Genomic DNA, 25,668 nt, shown 5'->3' with positions numbered 1-25,668 from the left:
TGGCCACCAAGCTGAGCCGCGGCTGTGCAGTAAGCATGGACGCTAGTGTGGCTGCGCAGCTCTCAGCCCTCCCCCAGCTGTGTACTCGTTCCCAGCGTCCTCCTATTCTTCCATCGGGCATGCTCACATCGTGGCTGGAGGAGGGCTGAGAGCTGCGCAGCCACACTAGCATCCATGCGTACTGCGCAGCCGCGGCTCAGCTCGGCGGCCATCTTGGGAGTGGAATAACACACAACCCGTGCGGTGGGATCGGCATCCGACATGGGGCAGTAAAAAGGATACATTGGTGGCGGAACGGAGCGGAGGGCTTTCTCCATGGATTAAAAAATGATACAGGTACAAATTGATTTTTGGTTGAACAGCGAGGAGAACGCCAGCGCATACCACTATGGCTGCATCCGAAATGACCACCAGCTCAGTGTGCAGCACCTAAATAGATTTTCTGCACACTTTGCATTCAATTCATATGCAAATCTGCTACTACTTATTATGCAAACAGGAAACTCAGGAGGAGGGGCTGGGAGCAGCTAACCTGACAGTTACATAGTATGCAGGGCATGCATTTTTCAGTCTAGCAGAGGCGGTGTATGCCTGTGCGATTAACCATTGAATTGCAGCATGTGTTTTGGGACGCGCAGATTTCCCCCCACCTTTTCTTAACTTTATAACTATGTAACTGTCAGGTTAGCTGCTCCCAGCCCCTCCTCCTGAGTTTCCTCTTTGCATAATAAGTTGTAGCAGATTTGCATATGATTTGCATCTGAATTGAATGCAAAGTGTGCAGAAAATCTATTTAGGTGCTGCACACTGAGCTGGTGGTCATTTCGGATGCAGCCTTAGTGGTATGCGCTGGCGTTCTCCTCGCTGTTCAACCAAATGTAAGTTACACATTTTTTTTTGCTTAGCTGCTCCCAAGGTTTTAAGTATATGTTAGGTCACTTGCCCGGAGGTTTGCCTCACCGTGGCGCAAGTGTCTAGTATAATATACTTTGCATGCAAACCATATTGGAAGCTAAAGTTCCTCCTAGTTTAATAAATGTTAGCACTTGTCTTGGATGCAGGGCATGCATTTTTCAGTCTAGCAGAGGCGGTGTATGCCTGTGCGATTAACCATTCAATTGCAGCATGTGTTTAGGGACGCGCAGCCTTTCCCCCCACCTTTTCTTAACAAATTGATTTTTGTCTCTTTGGCCTCGGAAGTCCTTTAAGCCCCAGCAAAGCAATATAAAACACCTGCAAAGTGCACCCGTTTGAATGGGCCCTTAAAGTTTAAGTATATGAGTTGATTTTACATGTTTTTTTCATTTATTTAAAGCCTATGAGGCTATGACAATTTCTAACTTTCGTCAACAAGCATTGCCCTTAGGTTGTACTAACTCTTTTAAGAACTTTTTATTGAAAAGCAGACATCCTTCTCTACATTTTGTAGGTTATGTCTAAATCAGCACACAGCAGGAATCCTTGAATCTCAGTATCACCATTGTAGGCCTTACACGAGTTAAAGTGCTGAGCGAGCCAGTAAAGCAGACAGTCACCAATCCGAGAACAAACAGTTCCCTCTTCTTGCCCAGAATGTGTGGATATTCATCCATTATAGCAGTGATGACAGCTTCAAGACCTCCAAACTAAGCAGATAGAATGAACAGAAAACATGTTAGTATGGGAAATGCTGAGGACTCAAATTGTTTTAAGAAAGCCTGAAGTGTCTTTTAGAAAGAGACATTTGTAGTTAGGTTTCTTTAAAAGTAGTTTTAATGCCCTCTCAGTGAAGTCATGCTCTAATACTGGTCCCTTTGGTGTCACAGAGGGTCCTGTTACTGAATTAGCTTACATATAAATAACATCAGCCGTGCATCCACCCAAATTATAGGTGCCCCCAGATTCACAGCAGTGGCTGAACTGTAGCCCTGTGAGGCAGACTTGGGGCTAGATGGATTTTCATTTGACTTTGAGGACTCTAAGAAGTCAGCAATATCCTACTATCCCCATGGAAAAGGAACCAGCTCAATGCTACCAAAACCATTGATGTACAAAGTATCTATAATCGCTTCTTGCAGCTCATAAACTGTTCAACAAAAGAAAATACAGCTTTGTTCTGAATAAAGTCAGATTTTAGAACACTGATGTAGTGATCATACTGTATACAGCTTAGTATGCAGCCTTACCACATGTATCTCTTTATAAAAGTCATGTAAGGGTCACTTCAGTCAGTATCTGAGCACTTCATATTACTTTTTTTTAAATTAAAGTAAAAGAATGAATGTACCAAAGGGCCTAAATATAAAGCATTTATAAATATACTCACAAAAATTCCAATGTACTTAGCAGAAATTGGGTTTATAGGACCATCTAGCATAAGTCAATACAACAGCTTTAAATTCACACTGAAAAAAAGAGTCCCAGGTCAATTAATAATTTACACAAATAAACAGGAATTCTGATGATGCATATTTTACATCAAGTCCATCATTTGTCTAAGATATGTAGGATATAAACCTGCTCATAAATGAGTATATCCACGATTGGACCCAAATATACCAATGCGATTTGCCTTGATGTCAGCTGGGAGTCTTAACCACATGTCTTAGAATACTTGAAAGCAATACAGGGGGCCAATTTACATTGATACATATGCGTCCAATCAGGGATATAATAATTGCATGTGTAAGATGCAGTTGCATCCACTGGAAGCTACTGATTGGGATGAAGTACAAGCCTTGGTTACAGTTCCTCTTTAAATTGGGGTGTGACCGGGTGTGTGTGTGGGGGGGGGGGGGGGGGGGTTGGGGGCCCGGCATTTAGCTTGGGGCCCTGGCTGGGAATTGGGCAGCAACAAAGGGCTACCAATGCCACTTTAGGGAAGAGGGGAGATGCCTGTTAGTGGGCCCCGTTGTTAATTTTGCCTGAGGGCCACATTGTTAGTAGAACTGGCCTTGAGGAGGGCAGCAGGGAGCATTTAGCCTAGATGCTCGAACAACTGTCTTCACTAATCACATAGGCCTCAATTCACTAAGCAGTTTAGACTAGTCTTCTGATGGTTTTTAGTCTACTGATGGTTTTGTCAGTTGCATCAAAGGGGAATTCACTATTGCCAAATGTTTTAGACCTTTTTTTAGACCTAGTCTAAAACATTTGGTAATTAGGTGGGTAAAGCAGGAGAAATGAATAAAAGCAATTCACAAACAAGTAGCTATGACTGACATCCTTCTCCTTTGATGAGCTTTTCTCTGCATACAATTAAACTCCTGCATAATTAATTCAAAAGGTTCCATCCTCACATTTAAAATACCTTACATAATTACTTTGCCCACAGAAATCAGCTGGTCTAATCTCTGTCAGGAAAAAGGGGGCGTGGTAAACTTCTTGTTTGAATTGTGTAATTACTGAATGTTAGAACAGGTCTAAAAACAGGTCTAAATCATTACACCAAACTGTCAGTAGACTAAAAACCATGTGTAGACTAGCCTAAACTGCTTAGTAAATTGAGGCCAATGTGAGGCTGAGAATGGCATGTACTATCAATACTGGAAATTTGCACAAACGTTTGCTTTGTAGAGCATTAGGAATTTCTGTTATTATCTACTAGAAATGTTGTTGTACATTACTGTAAAACAAACTGTACAACCAGTTCTGACTACATTTCTGGAAAACATTGGCATAGTTTGTAAATGGCACCAGCTGACTTACTGTACTGTCCAAACCAAGCGTGATCATCATTAGGAAAAATATGATGGCAAAGAATGTTGAGCCAACCATGTTCGCAATGGCCTCTGGGTAGGTGATAAATAGCAGACTGGGACCTAGAAAACAAAAAGATATATGCATTGTGTTTTTACAATCCAATTTCTCTTGCATTTTGCAATTTTTACTAGGAATACAAGAAGAAAAACAGAAGAAATGCAACAAGCAGGACGTTTGTGGCCAGGCAAAATCGGATTGCAATCTGACCGCAGTATTATAAAAGATTCCTGCAATTTTATTTAGTTGGCTGATGCCCTTGCATTTTGTGGTTAGCATGCAATCCAAAACGGATTGCAAAACACAGCAAATGACTTTCAGTATAAAACAGTCCTTGCTACTGATGGGCTTGGTTCTAAATGGCATGTTCTATAAAGTCACATTTGTCTGTAATATAGCTGATCCATGTACACTTGTTATTTTGTAATGAATCCTACAGAATGTAAATTCCAGACCTGCATGATAGTTCTGGATAAACGGATGTGTTTCCCATAGAAGCCTATGTATGAAGCGCATCTGCTCCAGACTCTAAGCAGGCCACAACAGACCACCAGAGTGAATCCTGCACTGTCTGCTCTGGCTGGCCATTAGAGGTCTTGCTCTAGTGTGCAATGGAATCTACTGGGCATTGATTCTTCCAAAAATGTCTGATCAATTGAATTTTGATCGATTTTGTCCAAAAATCTATTGAAAGTATTGAGACAGCAGGGTGAAATATCTTTGTCAATCAGTGGTGGGGAAGGAGTAACCCTTTCCCTAATCAAGGTCTGCTGCTGCCATTCTCCTAGCAGAATGACACACATTTGCAAATACATCATATTTCTAGGGTAGTGTACAGAGGCGCTGTAAATACTGTAATACTATGTGTTTGCCAATGTGTAACATTCTGCTAGGAACTTGGCAGAAGTTGTAAGGGCCGTTTCTAGCTACAATGGGTCCCTGGGGCAAAAGTAACTTGGGGGGCTAATGCCCCCCCCCTTTCCAACCAAACCACCCCCAGGGCCCCTGAGACAGCTGCCAGGCCTAATCCAAACAAGTTGGTGTCCTATTTGGGGACTGTTTTTGAAAATTTACAATGCTTTTGTCCATAAAGGAAACATCAGGAAATAGTAAAGAAAAATGTGCAGAGGCCGCCGACCTGGTCAGTGGCTGCTATGGAGGTGACCCTGGGAGACCAGCTTGGAGCAGAGCTGTGAAACATAGGCTTCCAGGGGCTCGAGAAAGCCCTAGGCAAGTAGATCTGATTTTTTTTTTTTACTATTGCCTGATGTTTCCTTTAAGCAAACTTGAAGTGAGCTGTAAAAAAGTTAGATACCTATTTAGAGGGAAGCCTCTGGTTTCTATAGAGCCTTCCTGGTCCACTATCTGTGCCACCACTATCTCCTGTTCAAAATTGGCACCGTCGGGACTTTTTAGAAGGCTCTGGAAGCACTCCCATCCCTGAGTGATTCTTACAACGAGCGCATCCATACCATGCATGCGCGTATTTTTTATCAGTTATCTTCTGCACCTATAACATCTTGTAATCAATACAATAACACACAATAAAACAAGACAAGACAAGACAAATAACATTTATATCACGCTTTTCTCCTGGCGGACTCAAAGCGCCAGAGCAGCAGCCACTAGGGCGCGCTCTATAGGCAGTAGCAGTGTTAGGGAGACTTGCCTAAGGTCTCCTACTGAATAGGTGATGGCTTACTGAACAGGCAAAGCTGAGATTCGAACCCTGGTCTCCTGTGTCAGAGGCGGAGCCCTTAACCACTACACCATCCAGCCAACAAAAATGCAAAACCCCCATTATCCAGCACCAACAGGGATTGGCTGATGCTGGATAAGTGTAGTTGCTGGTTGCTTGAAAATCAATGTTAAAAACAGGCCTAGCTTAAAAAAATGTACTATACCCCACACTGTATACTTACCATAAACTCTGTATTAAACACTTCAATTTTCCCCTGTCAGCGCTCCTCCCATTAATTTGCCAATAACTTTATCACTACTCAGCACAAGTAAATGATCTATATCTTGTTTTTTTCACCACAGATGAAGCTTTTTGTGGGCAATACTTGTTTTCAGTAATTACTTTATTTTCTATGCATTTTATTGGCAAATACACACACAAAAAAAGAGAAAAAAATACACTATTTCTCAAATTCCATCCCCTATAGTTTTAAAATAAGCAATGATACTATAAAATAAAACCCACCCATTTTATTTGCCCATTAGTCCCGGCTATCACAACATTTAAATTATGTTCCTGGTACAATGTATGGTGACAATATATTATGTGGAAATAAAGCTGTATTTTTCTGTTTTATTTTTTTGGTGTCTCATCAATTGTTAACCCTTATGTCCAGGGGCGTAACTAGGCCCCACCGGGCCCCCCTGCAGAATTTCAGAGCAGGCCCTTCCGGAAGTGACATCAGCCGTTAGAGCGAGAAGTCTGCGATGGACCGCACGGAAGAAGGTATGTATCTGCCCGCCGCTGCCCGCTGCCCACACACTGTAACTAGCTGGAGGGGAGCGCAGAGGGGAGAGCCCCGAGGTGAGGGAGAGGGGGGAACTTCGCCTCTCCCCGCCAACTGTGGCCAAGGCTTTCCCCTCATGCTGCCACCCCTCCAGCCCCCACAAAATGGCCCCAAGCAGGCCCCAGGGGGGGGGAGGGGGAGGGCGGGCCCCCCTGCGGGTGCAGAGGCTGCAGGGCCTATTGTTACGCCACTGCTTATGTCCTAAAATAACAGTAATATACCCTCATGACATGCATATTAAAAAAAAAAAAAGCTAAGTTCCTAAGGCTACTAATTACTGTTTTTTTGTTTGTTTGTTTTTTATGTTTTTTCCCCCTTAATTTATTTGCATGGTAATTGGGGTGGGGGTTAAAGGGGGGACTTTGGAAGGGAATAATGATATTTCTTTTAGTGAAAAAAAAAATCTCTGGTATGTAATTTAACTTTTTGACACTAGAGGGCGCTAGAAAAACTTCCTGGTTTACTTTATTATGAATTGGCATGGCCCCTGATCGGGGTCATGTCCATTCATTACAAGCACTGCAATTGGTTCCGGGAAGCTTTGCTTCCCTTCCTCAATCGCCAAAATGGAAAACTGCCGGGGTGTGCAGGGCTGCAGCCCTTGTGACCCCGTGGGTACCGCCACTTAAACACTGGATGAGAATAGAAATCGACCAATTAGACTTTAGCGGTGCCTATCTGGACAAGAGTACTCGTCCAGATAGGCTTAAAGAGAACCTAGAATTGAACTTTATCCCAATCAGTAGCTGATACCCCCTTTTACATGAGAAATATAATGCTTTTCACAAACAGACCATCAGGGGGCGCTGTATGACTGATTTTGTGCTGAAACCCCTCCCACAAGAAGCTCTGAGTACCGCGGTACTCTGGGCAAACTGCCACAATATAACAATGTTCACAGACAGGAAATAGCTGTTTACAGCTGTCTCTAACGGCCAAAACAGCTAGGAGCAGCTACATAACCTGCCCACAGTAAAAATGTCACCATGTAATACATGTCAGAATGTGAATCTGGGAGAGGAAAGATTTTACAATGAGCAAACACTGACTAAATCATTTATACATAATTATGGTAAAAAATGAAGCACTTTTTTTACTACATTATTTTCACTGGAGTTGCTCTTTAAGTGGTTAATGTTGAAATACAGTAATGAAAAACAAATTAAGGCAAAGGACAGACTTAATGTAACAGAGGTTTATTACTGTATAAACAGGTTTAAAAGTAGATTAATGCATCCTGCAAGGCCAGAAATTTTTTTCTGGTTGATTGAGAATTCTGGTTAACTGAGATTTGAATATTAAGGATTTTACAGTAATATAAAATGCTGGAATGGCATTGCTCACCTCTATCTTTTGCTACGTCTTCCACTTCTACATCACGCATTTCAGCCATATAGCCTAGTACTGTAAAAATCACAAACCCAGATAGGAAGCTTGTCAAACAGTTCACCACACTGGTGATAATAGCATCTCTGAAAGAAGAGAAAAGTAAAATGAATTTGCACTGCAGCATGTCAGTTATGTTTACTGCCTACAGGATATCTGAAAAGAATCAAATATAGCAACTTAAGTACCAGCGGTCTCTGCCTCCTTAAAGAGAACCTGTACTGAGTAAAAATATTTAAAATAAACACATGAGGTAACTTCAAATGAACATTGCATAGTGACCTTGCCATCAGTTCCTTTTAGAAGCTCACCATTTTCTTCTGACAATAATCCCTTCCAGTTCTGACAATATTTTGTCAGATCTGAAATATATCAGTTGCTGTCAGTAAAATATCAGTTGCTGTCAGTTATAGCTGAGAGGAAAACTGATGTACCAGGTAATGTCCATGTTTCCCTATGGCTCAAGTGGGCGATGTTACAGTTTAACAGTGTGCTGACCAGAAAGCTGTTATGGGTAATGGACATTTTCAAAATGGAGGACGGAAAATTCCCTTGATCACAGTGAACAAACAGGACGCAGGACAGGAGAAAGACACCGAGGAGTAGACTACATGGAAGGTAAGTATGACTTGTGTATGCTTATTTTGACTTTTAATTTTCAGTTCAGGTTTTCTTTAAGGACCAGAGACCCCAGATACCATAAAAGGCCACACACACCCACCACAACTGCCATCCACACTGAACGCTGGCAACCTCAGACCACCCACTCTGCTGTCTCTTATGACGGCAGAGTTTTGACAGCCAGTCAGGAGCCACTTTCATTGGCTCCTGAACGCGTGATCAATGTAAGCCAATGGGAGATGCTTACATTAATCGACAGTGTCAGGAGCCAATGAAATCAGCTCCTAACCTGCTCACCTGGCTCTGCTGTCATAGAGATGGCAGGGCGAGTGAGCAGCAGCGGGAAGAGAGTGACGCAATCGGTGGGAGCGTCGAGAACGGCGGGAACATGCAGCGGCAGTGGTCAACTGAAATCTACGCTGTGGAAGCCACAACCGCATCAAAACAGGGCGTAGATTTCAACTAGCATCCTCCTTAACTAGATATACAAAGAATCTAAGTTAACATAACAGCTGGATGTTAGGGTTTATACTATCACTTTTGATTAAGGAACTTAATTACAAATACAATGATCACTATTCAATTACCAAATAATCAATAATACAATCACCCATATTCAATTAACTTTTCTACTCAGTTTTCCCCAAGAGATGTCTTGTTATCTATAAAAAAAATAGCAATTAATGGTTAAAAAATGATATCAAACTTATTTACAGTATTTTTTGCTTGTTGTAAGCTTAAAAATGTTTTATTGATAAGGTGAAATATCTGCTGTGAAAAAACTCAGGAGAAAAGTTAGGTGCATAGTGGGGCCAATGCATGGCAAGAGGTGCAGCTAGGGTAATTTGAATGCTTTAGGCAAGTGACCCACTGTCACAAACCCATCCATGTCACTAGAGGGCTTCACTTATTTAAAGAGAAAACAAAGTGAAGAGATAACCAATTGTATCTATTAACCAATTGTATCTATCCTCCTAATCCTAAAAATGACTTTTAGATATCCCACAGTTTTATGTTATGTTTACTTAAAAAAGCAGGTGTATTGTTTTGTCTCAGCTGAATGTAACAGCCTCTTTCTGTGTCTCATTATGCTCAAATATATGAACTATTGACCTTTTTTATCTTTCCTTTCCTGGCAGAGAACTGGGCTTCCTAGAGCTAAGTATTTATGGCTGTAATTCCTTATCAGTAGTCTGACTTGGACTGGAGAAAAACAGTTGCATAGCTGAATATTAACTCTTTCAGGCAGAGAAAGAAGAAAAGCATCACAGCATATTTATTTGTATGCTAGGCACTGCATGACTATCTCATCATGTCATGTCACTTAATGTTCCATTTAATGCATTTATCCATCAAAGATATTGTAAGCTTTAAAAGAACTTTTGATTTTTAAGCAGGTGATTTTAGAATTGGCATTGATAGAAAAGCTCAGGGTCGTTCCTCATACTATCATACACCTTTACATTGTGTCTGTTTACAGACGGCCGAGGCAATAAACCTACGATATTGTTAATCAATTCATGTTGACCTGATTCTTTGTTTTATGAATAAGGTCATCGCTGGTATGAAAATTGAAAGTAATGATTTAGTTGTAACATTTCCTCTGAAATAGCCACCATGCTTTCTGAAATCATTGTATGACCTTATACAACTTTGTTCCATGAGTCTGCTGACCTGGCTCAAGTGCTCAGGTGAAGTCAATGGAATCATTGCACCTCATTCAGTCCACAGCACCCAAGACTCATGCAACTAATGGAAATAGCTGCAAAAACAACCTAACACCCTGGACTGATTTCAAAAGTATTAGTGAGGAAGAGATCTCAGACATCCTCTGTCGTCTCCGCCAGACAACCTGCGACCTGGACCCTGGACCAACTAAACATATGCTGAAATGCCCTGACCTGCTTGGTCCAGCATTTCACAAAATAGTAAATTGCTCTCTGCAAGCAGGGAGGTTTCCTACCTCTCTAAAAGAAGGAATCATCAAGCCCCTTCTTAAAAAACCTTCCATGGATCCAGATGCTATGAGCAGCTACAGACCTGTCTCCAACCTCCCCTTCTTAGGTAAAGTTATTGAAAAGGCTGTCTATCTGCAACTTGAAACCAGGCTGTCAGAAAACAACATCCTGGACCCTCTACAATCTGGCTTTAAGAAACACCACAGCTGTGAAACAGCCCTCATCCAAGTCTGCAACGATCTGCTCATGGCAAGGGACAGAGGGGAATGCTCCATCCTAATCCTGTTGGATCTCTCAGCTGCTTTTGATACAGTTGACCATGAAATCCTGCTTAACAGACTGCAGGAGTACTGTGGCATCAGTGGATCAGTCCTCCAGTGGTTCAGATCATTCCTGACTGACAGAACACAGAGAGTATCCCTAGGACCTATAATGTCCAAACCTGCACCTCTACAATTCGGAGTGCCACAAGGATCAATCCTATCCCCTCTGCTGTTTGCAATCTACATGTTGCCACTCGGTACACTTATCCAACGACATGGCCTGACGTACCACTGCTACGCCGATGACACACAGCTATACCTGTCCTTCAAACCTGGTGGAACAGACCCTACCCCAAAAATAAACTCTTGCTTAGCTGAGCTTCAGGCATGGATGAATGATAACTGGTTGAAACTGAATGCTGACAAAACTGAGGTCCTGTTTGTCCAAAGCCAGTGTTCGCCATCAAAACAGCTCTATCCTAAAGCACCACCAATCAGGATTGGGAATTCAGACATAAACAGCTCCAACCTTGTGCGCAGCCTTGGCGTACTAATCGATGGGGAATTGAGTTTCAGAAACCAAATTTCATCTGTAGTTAAATCTTCCTTCTTTCATCTGAAGAACATTGCAAAGATTAAACATCTGATTCCCCCAGAGGATCTTCAAACCCTAGTCCACGCCTTCATCACATCACGGCTGGACTACTGCAATGCCCTTTATGCTGGCCTCCCCAAAAAAGACCTGCGTCGCCTGCAATTAGTGCAGAATGCTGCTGCCAGATTGCTAACAAACCAGCCTCGCCACTGTCACATTACACCGATCCTTCGCTCACTGCACTGGCTACCAGTAGAATGGAGAATACTCTTCAAGATTGGACTGCTGACATTCAAATCCCTGCACAATCTGGGCCCTGGATACATGAAGGACTTGCTGAAGCTGCACCACACCTCTCACAACCTCAGATCAGCAAGTTCTATAAACTTGGTCACTCCCAGAGTGCACCTCAAAAAATCTGGAGACAGAGCCTTCTGTCATGCTGCCCCTACTCTTTGGAACTCCCTACCACATCCAGTAAAGACAGCACCATCCCTGGAGCTATTCAAATCCAGACTGAAAAGCCACCTGTTTAGCCTGGCATTTCCAGATTTATAAAATTCTTCCTCTGTACCACGATGGTCGGAGCCATGCTTATGCGCTTTGAGTCCCACGGGAGAAAAGCGCTTTACAAATGTTATTTGTTGTTGTTGTTGTTGTTGAATAAGCAGGGATCAATAGTCTGCTTAGCGCTACTCATTAGTGATAAGACACAGTTGTAAACACAGTTAAAGGCTGGTTCTTAACAGAAAAGGAAGTAGAGCAAATCTATCAGCAGTCCTGAGCTCATGCACCAAATTAGTCATTAAGGTCTTTCACCAGAGACTCACAACGGATGCTGCTCTAAAATAACAGGAGAAATATTCATCTTAGGCAGGTAGACCTCAGTGTAATAGTAGTTTCAGACTAGAAATTCAGCCTACTAAAAATTACTGTATTTCTACAAAGGAAAACTCAATGATTCATAACTCCATACTCCCTCCTCTTTTCCCTTGCTTGTAATCAGCTTAGCTATGAAAGATTGCTAAAAATCACGGGACATCTGCAGGGGGTCGATAGAAGCCCCAGGTAAGTAAACTCTTCTTTTTAGCTACATAACCACCCTGGCGTTCTATTAAGATCGCCAGGGCAGCTGCAGGAGGGTTTTTTTTAAATAAAAAAAAAACTATTTCATGCAGCCAACTGAAAGTTGGCTGCATGAAAGCCCACTAGAGTGCGCTCCGGAGGCGTTCTTCCGATCGCCTCCGGCGCCCAGAATAAACAAGGAAGGCCGCAATGAGCGGCCTTCCTTGTTTTGCTTACATCGTCGCCATAGCGACGAGCGGAGTGACGTCATGGACGTCAGCCGACGTCCTGACGTCAGCCGCCTCCGATCCAGCCCTTAGCGCTGGCCGGAACTTTTTGTTCCGGCTACGCTGGGCTCAGGCGGCTGGGGGGACCCTCTTTCGCCGCTGCTCGCGGCGGATCGCCGCAGAGCGGCGGCGATCAGGCAGCACACGCGGCTGGCAAAGTGCCGGCTGCGTGTGCTGCTTTTTATTTCACTAAAATCGGCCCAGCAGGGCCTGAGCGGCAGCCTCCGGCGGTGATGGACGAGCTGAGCTCGTCCATACCGCCCGGCTGGTTAAGGTTCCCTTTAAAGGACAGCCAAGGGGACATGTGAAATGATCAGTTAGACATGTGTATGTATAGTGCCTAGCACACAAATAACTAGAGTGTGTTCCTTTTTTTCTTTCTCTGCCTGAAAGAGTTAAACAGGTATGCAAGGGACAGTTTCTGTCCGGGTCGGGACTGGGTTGGACAGGGACTATAGAATAGCCTTTACTGATAAGTAATTATAGCCATAAAACACTTTCCTGTCAGTAAGTGGCTTCTGAGAGCAGGAAAGAGACAAAAAGGATCAATAATTCTTAGATTTGAGCCCTGTCATACTTCAGACAATGAAACCATAAAAACTAGATAAACTAGATATCTTAAAAAGCAATTTTTAGGAGAAAAAGGACAGATACAATTGTTTTTCTCATCAGTTTATTTTCTCCTCCAATGTCCATAAGCTCTTCTATTTTATTTGTGTTGTGAAATGAGTTTGAATCACACTCTTCTTGGTGATGGTGGGGGAGGGGGGTTGACAGGCGGTTTAATGTCCTGCTCTGACAGGCCTACGAGTAATTTCAGAACTACCTTTTCTTCTATTGTTAAACGTTTCAAAATGGTTAGTTAAAGTTGCCATACATCAGGCAACTTGGGGGCGAATCGACCATCCAGTTAGATAATTATTGTCGATAACTTTTATCGAATCGGATAAAAATGGGTGCTGAGCATGACCGATCGACGATGCGACCAATTTCAGGCCGAAATCGGTTGCATGTATTGGTTGGACATGCTGCAAGATGTATGGTCAACTTTCTCAATCAGGTGCGCATCGATGCGATATCAGAACGAGTAATGTCACACACTATCAATGTCAAATATGATTTGTGTAGCATTCAGATATGCATTAACAAATTGATACATTTTTACTTTTTTTTTTCTGGAGGAACCATTTCACTGAAAAAAATATGATTTTGTGATTACTTTACAACACTATAGAAAATCACAAAACACTTGGTAAAAAAAATGTGCTTGACTAGAAAATGCATATTTGTAGCATGAAGCTCTTTTCTGAGGTCCTACCTATAACAGTTGTTGTTGAATGGATTATAACTAGCAAGTGCTAAAAGCACTCCAAATCCTGGTCCCAAAGAGAAGAATATCTGAGCAGCAGCGTCCACCCACACCTGAAATGGAGGAAGAGAAATTCACATTTTTTTGGTTAAAGATTCCTTATTATGTTGCAGTAAAACTGAAGCCTGGTACACACATCAAATTTTGATTGGCTAATTTTACCAACTCCATGTAGCATTGAGGGCCAACAGATCTTGAATACCATGAACAGATTGTGTAGGTACATAATACATGGAGGTGGTAAAAGTGGTCAATTAGTGGCCTTTCAAAATTGGATGTGGATGAACATAGCAGACACTAATTCTTGTGTACTAATGTTCATTAAGGCAGGTATTTTGTGGATAATATCTTGGTTTCAAATCACTTTTTATTTTATGTGTAATTCATGATTTTAAAATGTTAAAATGAATTATAGTGCATGTTAATAAACATTAAAGTGGTCTGAAACTCCGACATAAGATTCAATAAAAATGTGTTTTTCCTACTTTTTATTACTCATACAGTTATCATATTTGCTTGTGTGCATAAGTAATATTGTCTGATTACAAATTACAAGTTTCCAAAGTGTAGTTTATCTTGCCCTGACACCTGCCATTGCATCTTATTCAAACTTCTTTTTTTAATTTATTAATATCTTCTAATTAGCTATTCTGAGCTGTTTGTGTGCTTGAAGCACATAGAGCTTCACAGAGAGCTCCTTTTCACTTGTTACACTGTGTTTACACACATGTATCAGCATTGCAATGCAAACAAAGATACTGTTATCTCCAGTTTGGATGCGGATTGGAAGCCAAATAGCAAGACAAAGTGCTTTGTTTAACTAACTATTTCAGTGATGTTCTGGTAAAAAAAATTCTGGGATAATAGTTTTCAAGCCGTGAGGAATCTTTTAGAGCAAAGTAGAAATGCTGACTTTCAGACCACTTTAAAGAGTAACTGTCGGGCATAAAATCAAAAATCAATTCTTTATTTTTATCTGGTAAACAAGTAATAAGGATGCTAACCAGGCAATCCAAAAGTTAAAATCACTATTACCTTTCTTGTTGATAAAATATCATTACCCAGTTTACCTGACTCTTACTTGGTACACACAAAATTTGGTACACAAAAAGGAAGTTGCAGGGCATGCTGGGTTGTCCTTTTTATGCTGCTCTACTTCCCCTCAGACTTAACTAATGCAGCCTGATTGTCTGAAGTCTCTTTTCCTACTGTTTTCCCCTCCCACACCTCTGTTCCTCTCTGATTGGCCAATATTCCTCATGCTGAGACAATGCATTTTCTATACTGAAGGGCAGGTAAATCAGGCAGAGGAGAGTAAGGGAGAAAATGACATCAGGATTGTTTTCAAAATAGCCACAGTTGAAATGGGAAATGTTAGGAAGGATTTTCTCTTTTTTTTACTGTAGAAAAATCACTATGTAACGATTGTGGAATTATCTCCGTGGTCAGCGCACAAGATGTGCGCTGACACTGCGGAAGTCCTCCACAAGCGTATTAAACGATAGAACCCAGATTTGGTGCAATGCACCTGTAGAGAGAAAAGTAAGTACAGAAACAGAATGTATGTGTGTCCACCAATCTAGTCGCCACCCAGCGACGGTGAACACACAACAGCGGAAACCAAGTGGGAACGCAATCGCAAGAGTGGCGATTGCCAACAGCGACACAAGACTGAAAGAGCACAGAGATAGAATGTATGTGTGTCCACCAATCTAGTCGCCACCCAGCGACGGTGAACACACAACAGCGAAAACCAAGTGGGAACACAATCGCAAGAGTGGCGATTGCCAACAGCGACACAAGACTGAAAGAGCACAGAGATAGAATGTATGTGTGTCCACCAATCTAGTCGCCACCCAGCGACGGTGAACACACAACAGCGGAAACCAAGTGGGAATGCAATCGCAAGAATGGAGATTGCCAATAGTGACACAAGACTGAGCAAGACAGAGCACAAGGCTAGCAAAGACACAGCTAATAACCAAGATCAGAACATCAAGGGAAATAACAAACGCTAGCTAAACGCGAACACCACACTCATTCGCAACAGCGAACGCGTTTAAGCACGATCACCGCGCGTTAGGCACACAGTGATAAGCGTGCCACCCTAACTAACCAAAGTAACACAAACACGAAATAGAGAACGTGAACGCTTGCTAAACGGTTACCTCACCGAGCCTACAGCAAGTGTTCGTACCAGACAAGACAGACAGAAGGAGTAGCCAGTAGCAACCGCAGCTCTGGCTTACACTCCCAGACAGAGTACAGAAGGAACCACCGCCGCTACCGCTAGAGCGGATGCGTTCCAGACAGACAGAACGATTTCCTGTCGACCGCCGCTGGCGACAAGACAATTGCAAGACAGAAGGAGTAACCAGTAGCAACCGCAGCTCTGGCCTACACTCCCAGACAGAGTACAGAAGGAACCACTGCCGCTACCGCTAGGGCGAGTGCGATCCCAACAGACAGAACGATTTCCTGTCGACCACCGCTGGCGACAACACAATCGCAAGACAGACAAGACAGAATAGGCAGTACAAATTAAACACAAACTTGACTGCACTAAATAGGAATGCAAGGAGCACTCCCCAAGAATTAGCTACACTAAGATAGCAATGGCTGACACTCCAGGTGAGTTCAGCAGGAACAAACCTCTATGACCAGCAAGGAATTCTGAGAGCATAAGGTATTTATACTGCAAGCCATCAAAGGAGGCAGCCAGGCAATTTGCATGACAAGTGTATGCAAATTCCTGACCAGCAGAGCAACTCTGAAACTTGCACAGTATAGACAGGTCTCTTTTCCAGAGACCTGCAGCACTCAGACCTAAAGAATGGACAAACAGCTGTCTGCCCATGCAGACAGCTGAGCAGATCATTACACACTGAAATCGAAATGTCAACAGTGCAATACATATGTTATGTAAGTAGAGCAAGTATTTCTCTACTGATAATTTTTTTTTCTGAGATAGTATGGCTGAAAGCCCCTCTTTAAAGGTGAACTCCAGATGCCTATAGAATCCCACCTACACTTTCCTGATCCTCCTCTGATTACATTCACTGTAAAATATTTATAAAACTTGTCGATACCTTAAATTAGCTTTACATTGACTGGTGACATCATTTTAGCCCAACTGCACTATCCAAGCAGCAGGGTAATATAAACAATTGATGCTGCTCTTCGTATCATCTCTCTGTTGGGTGATATCAGTTTGCAGTTTTCCCTAGCTATTTTTAAAAAGCACCTTCTTCTGTTTCATATGGACAGAAGAAGGAGGGCAGATTGTTAGTGCTCGGTACTGGTGGTGGACAGGCGGCCCCCATTGAGTCACATCTGAGTGTGGCCGCAGCCATGCTCAGGTGTAACATGTCGCCTGTATGCTGGGTAATGCCACCTGGGTTACTACTGGGTGACAGACAGGACACTGAACTGCCCAGCAAGCATGCAGTTCAGGCTCCCATCTAAAAGAGGCCTAAGTGTGGCAATATTTAGGTTTTCAGTAAAGAAAGCGTACAACAATTTGATCTTTAACTTTACGTACAACCGTTCTTGCATCTTGCAAGTAATTCAAATTTTAAAGGGGTAAATCTCTCCCCACTGGAAACATTTACAGTACTCAGTCCCATTATTTTTTAAAAAGTTCCCCATTTTATTGTCCGAACTACAGTACATCACAGAGATAATACACACTTACTGTAAATTGCTGGCATTTTTCTATTATATGTTCATTTCTGGACAGTAGAGGAGGTTTATGAAATGTTAATGTTATGAGTTGATACAAATTTTGTTTCAATTTGGCCAATCAAAATCACATTGCTGATTTGGATTGGCTCAGTTTCAAGCTGCATGCAATTTGCAACAACATTTGCATCAACTAAGTAAAAATTAACATCACACTAATCATCTTTACTGCACTGTTGGAGCATTTATTGGGCATTTTAAGATAAATAAGCCGGCTTATGTAATGAATGACATTTAATATAGAGTTACTTACATTGTATCATAGCAGATTTCTTGTTTTATTTTTTACAAGATTTGTTTTATTTTTTTTTATTGATGAAAGGTAGACTGTGACACTGACTGCTTAGAAATATTTATTACATATCAGAAAACATTTCAGATAAAAAAAATGGAAGTAACATTGATAGGAGAGAAAATAAAAAATAACTTGGGCTAGCACAGTTCAATAATAATTTTTCCTGCAACATTAAAGGGGGTTGTAAATCCAAAAATGAAAAAAATTCCTAAAAATATTAGTGCCCCAAATATGGATTAAAATAAAAAAAAATTCTAAAATCTGTTCTTATTCCCTTTTTTTAAATTTTTTTTTATAAATATTCACCTTGTCTATGTGTCTTTGCTGAGCTGTGCAGTGCCAACAGGTTTTTCCCCTAAAATACAGTAACAAGCTTATATCAATATGCAAGTAACAGAATCTTCCCATTTCAGATACTATAATAAGGACACCAACAGTAAATTAACACTGAGCTGGGTTAAGCAAAAAAACAAAAACAAAGGGGCATAAGTGATGTCACTTTTGGCATCACAGGGAATCAGTAAGTATGAAAACCTGCAGAAATATTATTTTCTTTTTTTTTTTCATAGCACATTTCTCTTAAATCTGACAGTAAACACTAAAAGCAACAGGATAGTTAAGGTAAATAAATAATTTCTTAGTGGATGATTAATTTTAATGTTTTCAGTTAATATGGCGTTTTATCCCACTTTAAGGTAATTATTACAACTGCGTGTTGGTTTGCACAGCACTGACCAGTTTATCCAAGACACAAACATCATGCTATTTAATATTGTAATTTAAATCATAGAGACAATTGAATTTCAGATTTTGAAAAAGGTCTCTGGTCTGTAATTACAAACAGGAAGTCTATTATGGCCAATGCTTTACAAAACACAGGAGAGCCAGCATTAATACAATAGTGGATGAAATGAGATGGGTAATTGAATGAAACATTTACATTTGCAAAGGCTGGCGCTGTCAGTGTCTTTCTCTACATGAAGCGCTATGATGTTTGCTATTCAAGTCTGTCATCTGCTTCAGTCTTTCTGTGATGTTCACCCAGATGCTGGTATACTGGCAGGAGTTGCATAAAGCAGATGCGGCATGCATCCCCTGTAGTATTTCTTCCTAATGTCAGCTTTTTTTAAATAGTAACAGAAAAATGTTACACTTTTAATTAAAGTGAACCTCCAGAATAAAAATCTACTCTACGCTGCACTGAAAAGGCTTGGTGTTTCTTTAACAGTTTCACAGCATCAGAACTTTATTTTTCTTATCCAAGCCTCATTTTTGGCTGCACAAAAGCTATGCTCCGCCCCATCAAAGACAACTGCCCAGGCATTTTTCCCCTGATACTGTGCAAAGCATGATGGGATTTCTGATGTTGTTGTTCTCGTTGCCTAGCAACTGGGATGAGTGATCAGGACACAGAACAGTTGGAACTGTGTTTCATGCTCCCTGTGACCGCCTTTCAACCAAAAACATGGCTGCCCCCATGAAATCCCAAACATTTGCCTGTTCTTTTGAAACAGGGTGGGTAAGAGATTATATTACCTATCTATTTTAATTAACATAACTAATGTAATTTAATGACAGTATGTTTGTTTAGGCTGAAGTTCCTCTTTAAGTTTGTATTAACCTCCCTGGCGGTAAGCCCGTGCTGAGCACGGGCTATGCCGCCGGGAGGCACCGCTCAGGCCCCGCTGGGCCGATTTGCATAATTTTTTTTTTGCTACACGCAGCTAGCACTTTGCTAGCTGCGTGTAGCATCTGATCGCCGCCGCTACCCGCCGATCCGCCGCAATTCCTCTCGCCGCGGCCGCCCCCCCCCCCAGACCCCGTGCGCTGCCTGGCCAATCAGTGCCAGGCAGCGCTATGAGGCAGATCGGAGTCCCCTCTGACGTCACGACGTCGATGACGTCGGTGACGTCATCCCGCCCGTCGCCATGGCGACGGGGGAAGCCCTCCAGGAGATCCCGTTCTTTGAACGGGATCTCCTGATCTCCGATCGCCGGCGGCGATCGGAGGGGCTGGGGGGATGCCGCTGAGCAGCGGCTATCATGTAGCGAGACTTTGTCTCGCTACATGAAAAAAAAAAAAAAAAATTAAAAAAAAAGATTTGCTGCCCCCTGGCGGATTTTTTGCAAACCGCCAGGGGGGTTAAAGTAGTACAACGTGTAGAGCATCCATTACCCACAGAACACATCCCGAAACAGGCACATAGTTCCTGCTGTAGCTAAATGTATCTTTTTACTAAGGCCCTCCATGCTGGAGATCAGGGAGATAGGGTAGTTTTCATAACCATATGTGGTGTTGTTCCTGATAGTCTGATGTAGCGTGAAGGACTTCTACCACTTGTTTTTAGGGAATGTAACATTACATGTTCACCAAGTTACCGCAAGTCACATTACACATACACTCACCTAAAGCATTATTAGAAACATTTGTTCAATTTCTCATGAATGCAATTATCTAATCAACCAATCACATGGCAGATGCTTCAATGTGTTTAGGGGTGTGGTCCTGGTCAAGAGAATCTCCTGAACTCCAAACTGAATGTCAGAATGGGAAAGAAAGGTGATTTGAGCGTTGCATGGTTGTTGGTGCCAGATGGGCTGGTCTGAGTATTTTACAATCTGCTCAGTTACTGGGATTTTCATGCACAACCATTTCTAGGGTTTACAAAGAATGGTGTGAAAAGGGAAAAACATCCAGTATGCGGCAGTCCTGTGGGCGAAAATGCCTTGTTGATGCTAGAGGTCAGAGGAGAATGGGCCGACTGATTCAAGCTGATAGAAGAGCAACGTTGACTGAAATAACCACTCGTTACAACCGAGGTATTCAGCAAAGTATTTGTGAAGCCACAACACGCACAACCTTGAGGCGGATGGGCTACAGCAGCAGAAGACCCGATCGGGTACCACTCATCTCCACTACAAATAGGAAAAAGAGGCTACATGTCCATCCCTTCATGACCACCATGTACCCATCCTCTGATGGCTACTCCCAGTAGGATGATGCACCATGTCACAAAGCTCGAATCATTTCAAATTGGTTTCTTGAACATAACAATGAGTTCACTGTACCAAAATGGCCAGTCACCAGATCTCAACCCAATAGAGCATCTTTGGGATGTGATGGAACAGGAGCTTCGTGCCCTGGATGTGCATCCCACAAATCTCCATCAACTGCAAGATGCTATCCTATCAATATGGGCCAACATTTCTAAAGAATGCTTTCAGCACCTTGTTAAGGGGTCAAACACCATATTAGTATGGTGTTCCTAATAATCTTTTAGGTGAGTGTATAGTATACACATTAGGAAAATTCACCTCTGAGGAAGCAGTCTGTTTGAATTGAGAAACGCACATTAGGTTGTGCTCGATGCTTAGAAAGAACCGTGACTTCTCTATCAGTAGTGTTTTTCAGTTATTTTATTTGTTCCTTTCCTTTCCATTTTGTCATTGATTGTAACAAAAGTTACATTTTAAACTGGTTCATATCCGTATTTGTGTTTGCCTTTTTTTTAACATGTGTGTCATGCTTATTTGTTTGATAAAGATCATGTAGTAAATTGTTGCTGTGTTACTTACTGCGGTGTCTGTCAGCTTCTCCCAGTTGGGTCTCAGGTAGAACAGGATCCCCCTCCATGCCCCAGGTAGTGTAGCACCTCGGATTAGGAGAATGAAGAGGACCACATAGGGAAATGTTGCTGTCACCCATACCACCTGGAATGCAAAGCCCTGGGTGTGACTGAAGAACTGACATTTTACAGGACCATTTCTCTTTGGCTCACACTCTTCAGAGCAGTATTTTTCTATGGCACAAACATGAAGATAACTTTTCAGTGTTTTATGCTTTGTGCAGCTGACTACTCAACCAGGAAAAAGACATACGATGGGCCATATAATATTACCCTTTCTCCTAAGCTTTCTCCAAGGAGATATTTTTTCATCTTATCTAAAAAAACTTTTCAGCAACAGAAACAGTACTAAAAGGTAGGAAAAAAGGTACTATAAAACATTTCAATTAATTTTTTGCTTGGTTTGAACTTTAAAAGTATTTTATTTTTATGGTTTGAAAATATCTACATCGCGAAAATTCTGCATAAAAGTTAATAGGATATGGGCCTATGAATGTGTGTACTAAATAATAGTGTGCCACTTCTAGGCTACAAAAATAAGTGCTTACTGACAGCTTTAACCCTCACACATGCACTAGAGGAACTTGGCCGCAGAGGACAATTAAGGCTGACTCAGCGAAGAAATTAACAGATCTCAGGCCTGGTGCACACCAAAACCCGCTAGCAGATCTGTAAAATGCTAGCAGATTTTGAAACGCTTTTTGTTATTTTTCTGTAGCGTTTCAGCTAGCATTTTGCGGTTTTGTGAAGCGTTTTTGGTGTAGTAGATTTCAGATATTGTTACAGTAAAGCTGTTACTGAACAGCTTCTGTAACAAAAAACGCCTGCAAAACCGCTCTGAACTGCCGGTTTTCAGAGCGGTTTGCGTATTTCCTATACTTAACATTGAAGCAGAAACGCATCCACAATCCAAAAAATGCCTCACCCCGGGAGTATGCGTTTCTGCAAAACGCCTCCCGCTCTGGTGTGAACCACCCCATTGAGATACATTGACCAAGCGGATCCGCAGCCGCGAGCAGCTGCAGAAACGCTGCAAAAGCCGCTCGGTGTGCACCAGCCCTCACAGGTATACAGATCTCACAGGTATCAGCATGGCAGAGCAATTGTTTTTGTGTTTACCTCTCCTGCCAGAAGGTGCTGCATCATGTAGAGCCCCATCTTTGCTCCGCCCCTCACTGAACAGTTCATCTAACTTGCTAAAACCTGAGTGACATGTAGGGGCATAACTACAAATCATGGAGCCCCCAGAAAAACTTTGATGAGGCCCCTCCAATGTTCACACCCTTTCCCTTGCCTAACCTTTGTGACCATCTCAGCCTTGGGGCCCATCTCACAAGGGTCATAAAACAAGTGTGGCCATCATGATCTTCACACCCATAACAGTGTAGCCACACAAACACCTGATCTGAAGTATAGTCCTCCTAATCCGAAGAAGGGAAGGTTAGTAGTTGCTCCCTCCCCCAGCTCTGGGCCCCCCTGCGATCTCAGTGACTGCTTCCCTTTAGTTACGCCCCTGGTTACTAGATGCCAAATGTTTTCAACCATCACCAGGCTCAGCATTCCACTGCTAAGATCTCCCTTTAGTCAGGGGCACTTCTAGATACTTAATACTGAGGTTCCCCTAGATACCTAATACTTGGGGACACCATCAAGTATCAACTTAATATTTTGGGTAATTCTGGCTACCAAATACTAAGGGGCACCTGTAGCTACCTGTGACAGGCGAGATAATTAAGGGAGAGGTGACAGCTAGGCCAGCCATCACACTTGTAATGTGGTTCAGTGTGGCTTTGAAGGTTCATGGAGGGTGAAGACTAGGGCACCACAACATCTGTGCCTATAGGCTCCTGTGAGGTAAATCCGGGCCTAGGAGTGACTTTTTATTGTTCCAATGTTCTTTTTTCCTAATCTAACTTTTGTATTTAGGTAGGCGTTATTTAGCATAAAACATGACAGATGAGCGCTACACATCACCTGTTCTATCCTGGTGCTGAGATATGGTATTTACACAGTGGAGCAATGGCAATGTCAGTCTGCACTGGGGGTCAGGGAGTGGTGGTGCATCTTGCAAGGGTCATAAAACAAGTGTGGACATCATAAACGTCACACCCATAACAAGTGTAGCCACAAAAACACCTGATCTGAAGCATGGACCCCTTTATCAGAGGGAGTGAAGTAGTAGATGGGGCCACCTCACAGCTCTGGGTTCCTTGGAGCTGCTTCCCTGTAGTTATGCCCCTAGTGACATTTCTAAATAGCACTCGTTCCCCACAGTGTTGCCCTAACGATTGGGCACAAACACTATGGGCCACACTGATTGTGTGTTTTTTTCGCACTTTAAGACACTCCTAATGGGCACAAATAAATAAAGCTGAGAGATAAGTCTTGATAAGAATGTCTTTACAGGACCGTTCAACGTTTCTAGCAAACTTTTGCAGTGCTTGGAATCACTTTAAGTAGTATATGGAAGCCATGTGTTGGAACATGGGGACATAGACTACCCTCAAGGATTTGTTGTTACATTGTCAAGAGTATATGTTAGAGTAGAGATATAAAGAGTAGAGATAGACAAACAAGTCCTAATAAATTTGATTTGATGAAATTTGTTTTTGTTAATTTATGCAGCTTGGAATTCAAAATTATTAGCTACTGCATTTGTTTAGTCCATTGGCTCCACAAATCTGCATAACATTAGCATATAATTTGCATCAACTCAAACTCATTAGCATCCTATTGACTATCTCTAGTTTTGAGCTCAACCCAACCTGGAACACGTATGCAGTCTGTGATTTACAGGAAGACATCACTGCAGACTGTTTCTTACCTTTCCAGATGTTTTCACTCCTTTCCACAAACTGAAGTAAACAATAGTAAAAATGAGAAAGAGGCAGATGAGAAGCTGCCAACGCAAGCCACCAACATGATCCAGTCCATCTGCTTCATGTATACCCAGCACATGCCTCCTGCAACAACACAGACACATACATATGAGGCCATAGAATTCCATTAATTCTATGACAGACTGGCTGTTCTCAGTTTTACTGACAAATAGAACAGTGACTCTAAATTTATGAACACTTGACAACAGTGGACAACACAGGGAACATGTGTGAGCCAGCAGAATTAACTGGATTTTTTGAAAATGTCTCTGTTACTAACAGTGGTGTAACTACAATTCATAGGCCATCCCAGTGAATACTCCAATGTCCACACCCCTTTCCTTGCCTCCTCTTGGTGCCCTTCTCAGCCTTGGGGCCCATCTCACAAGGGTCATAAAACAAGTGTGGCCATCATGATCTTCATACCCATTACATGTTTAGCCACAAAAACGCCTGATCTGAAGTGTAGTCCACTGTACCGGAGGAAGGGAAGGTTAGTAGTTGCGCCCCCCCCCCCCCAGCTCTGGGCTCCCCTGCGATCTCAGTGACTGCTTCCCTTTAGTTACGCCCCTGGTTACTAGATGCCTGATGTTTTCAACCATCGCCAGGTTCATGGAATGGTTGCTGAAAGGTTAGAAGAATAGAGCTCATGTATAAACCATGACCATGACATCACACTGTGGAAGGGATTTTCAACACAATATCAACCATACAATCCTCCCTGGGGATCTATTCAAGAAAAGATAAAGTTTTCTCGAATAGGGAGTGTCGGCTACTGATTGGGATGAAGTTCAATCCTTGGTTAAAGTTCCTCTTTAAGAGTAAAAGCGATGACAGAGCACTTCAGTTTAGAATTTTCTTATTAAAACATCAATTTTGTTAAGACCATGGAGGCTTCATTCAGGTATAACAATTGTTTGCAAAATGGACTAGTGATTGTGTAATGCATGTGAATTTGTTGTAATCTAATGATCTGCTCAAGAAAACTTGAGCGATAATTAACATATGAAAACAGCTTTAGAGGAGTGAGTTCTTAAGGTGCCCATACACTCGTCAGATTGGCAGCAGATAGATAAGAAATGCATCTGATGATCTATCTGATGCGTTTTTAGAACATTTTTTACCAGGATAGAATTCCAATAGATTTCAGTTTGAAATCTATTGAAATTCGATCTGATGGCATTTTTTTGCCATCAGATTTCCATTAAGGCCAATGCAAACTGATAAGCAATCTCATCAGATCGACCTAAATTTTCCACCCAGCCAGTTCGATGGAAATCCATCGAAATCGATCGAAATCGCCCATCGATCGGTCGAT

General features: G+C 42.1%; 1 protein-coding gene across 2 annotated transcripts in view; it reads right to left on the bottom strand.

The window, feature by feature from the left end:
• The window catches only part of LOC137553915 (sodium-dependent serotonin transporter-like), a 60,068-nt gene that overhangs the window by 9,978 nt on the left and 24,422 nt on the right, over positions 1-25,668 (bottom strand). For both annotated transcript variants that reach the window (XM_068271471.1, XM_068271472.1), the window contains 6 exons: positions 24,296-24,434; positions 21,422-21,556; positions 13,760-13,863; positions 7,611-7,738; positions 3,688-3,800; positions 1,494-1,625 (listed from right to left, as the gene is read on the bottom strand). In XM_068271471.1, the coding sequence (XP_068127572.1) occupies positions 1,494-1,625; positions 3,688-3,800; positions 7,611-7,738; positions 13,760-13,863; positions 21,422-21,556; positions 24,296-24,434 (751 nt within the window). The remainder of the gene's footprint in view (positions 1-1,493; positions 1,626-3,687; positions 3,801-7,610; positions 7,739-13,759; positions 13,864-21,421; positions 21,557-24,295; positions 24,435-25,668) is intronic.

The sequence above is a fragment of the Hyperolius riggenbachi genome, chromosome 1 (assembly GCF_040937935.1).
Source record: "Hyperolius riggenbachi isolate aHypRig1 chromosome 1, aHypRig1.pri, whole genome shotgun sequence".
NCBI classification, from domain to species: domain Eukaryota; kingdom Metazoa; phylum Chordata; class Amphibia; order Anura; family Hyperoliidae; genus Hyperolius; species Hyperolius riggenbachi.
This window is presented reverse-complemented; position numbering and strand designations above follow the sequence as displayed.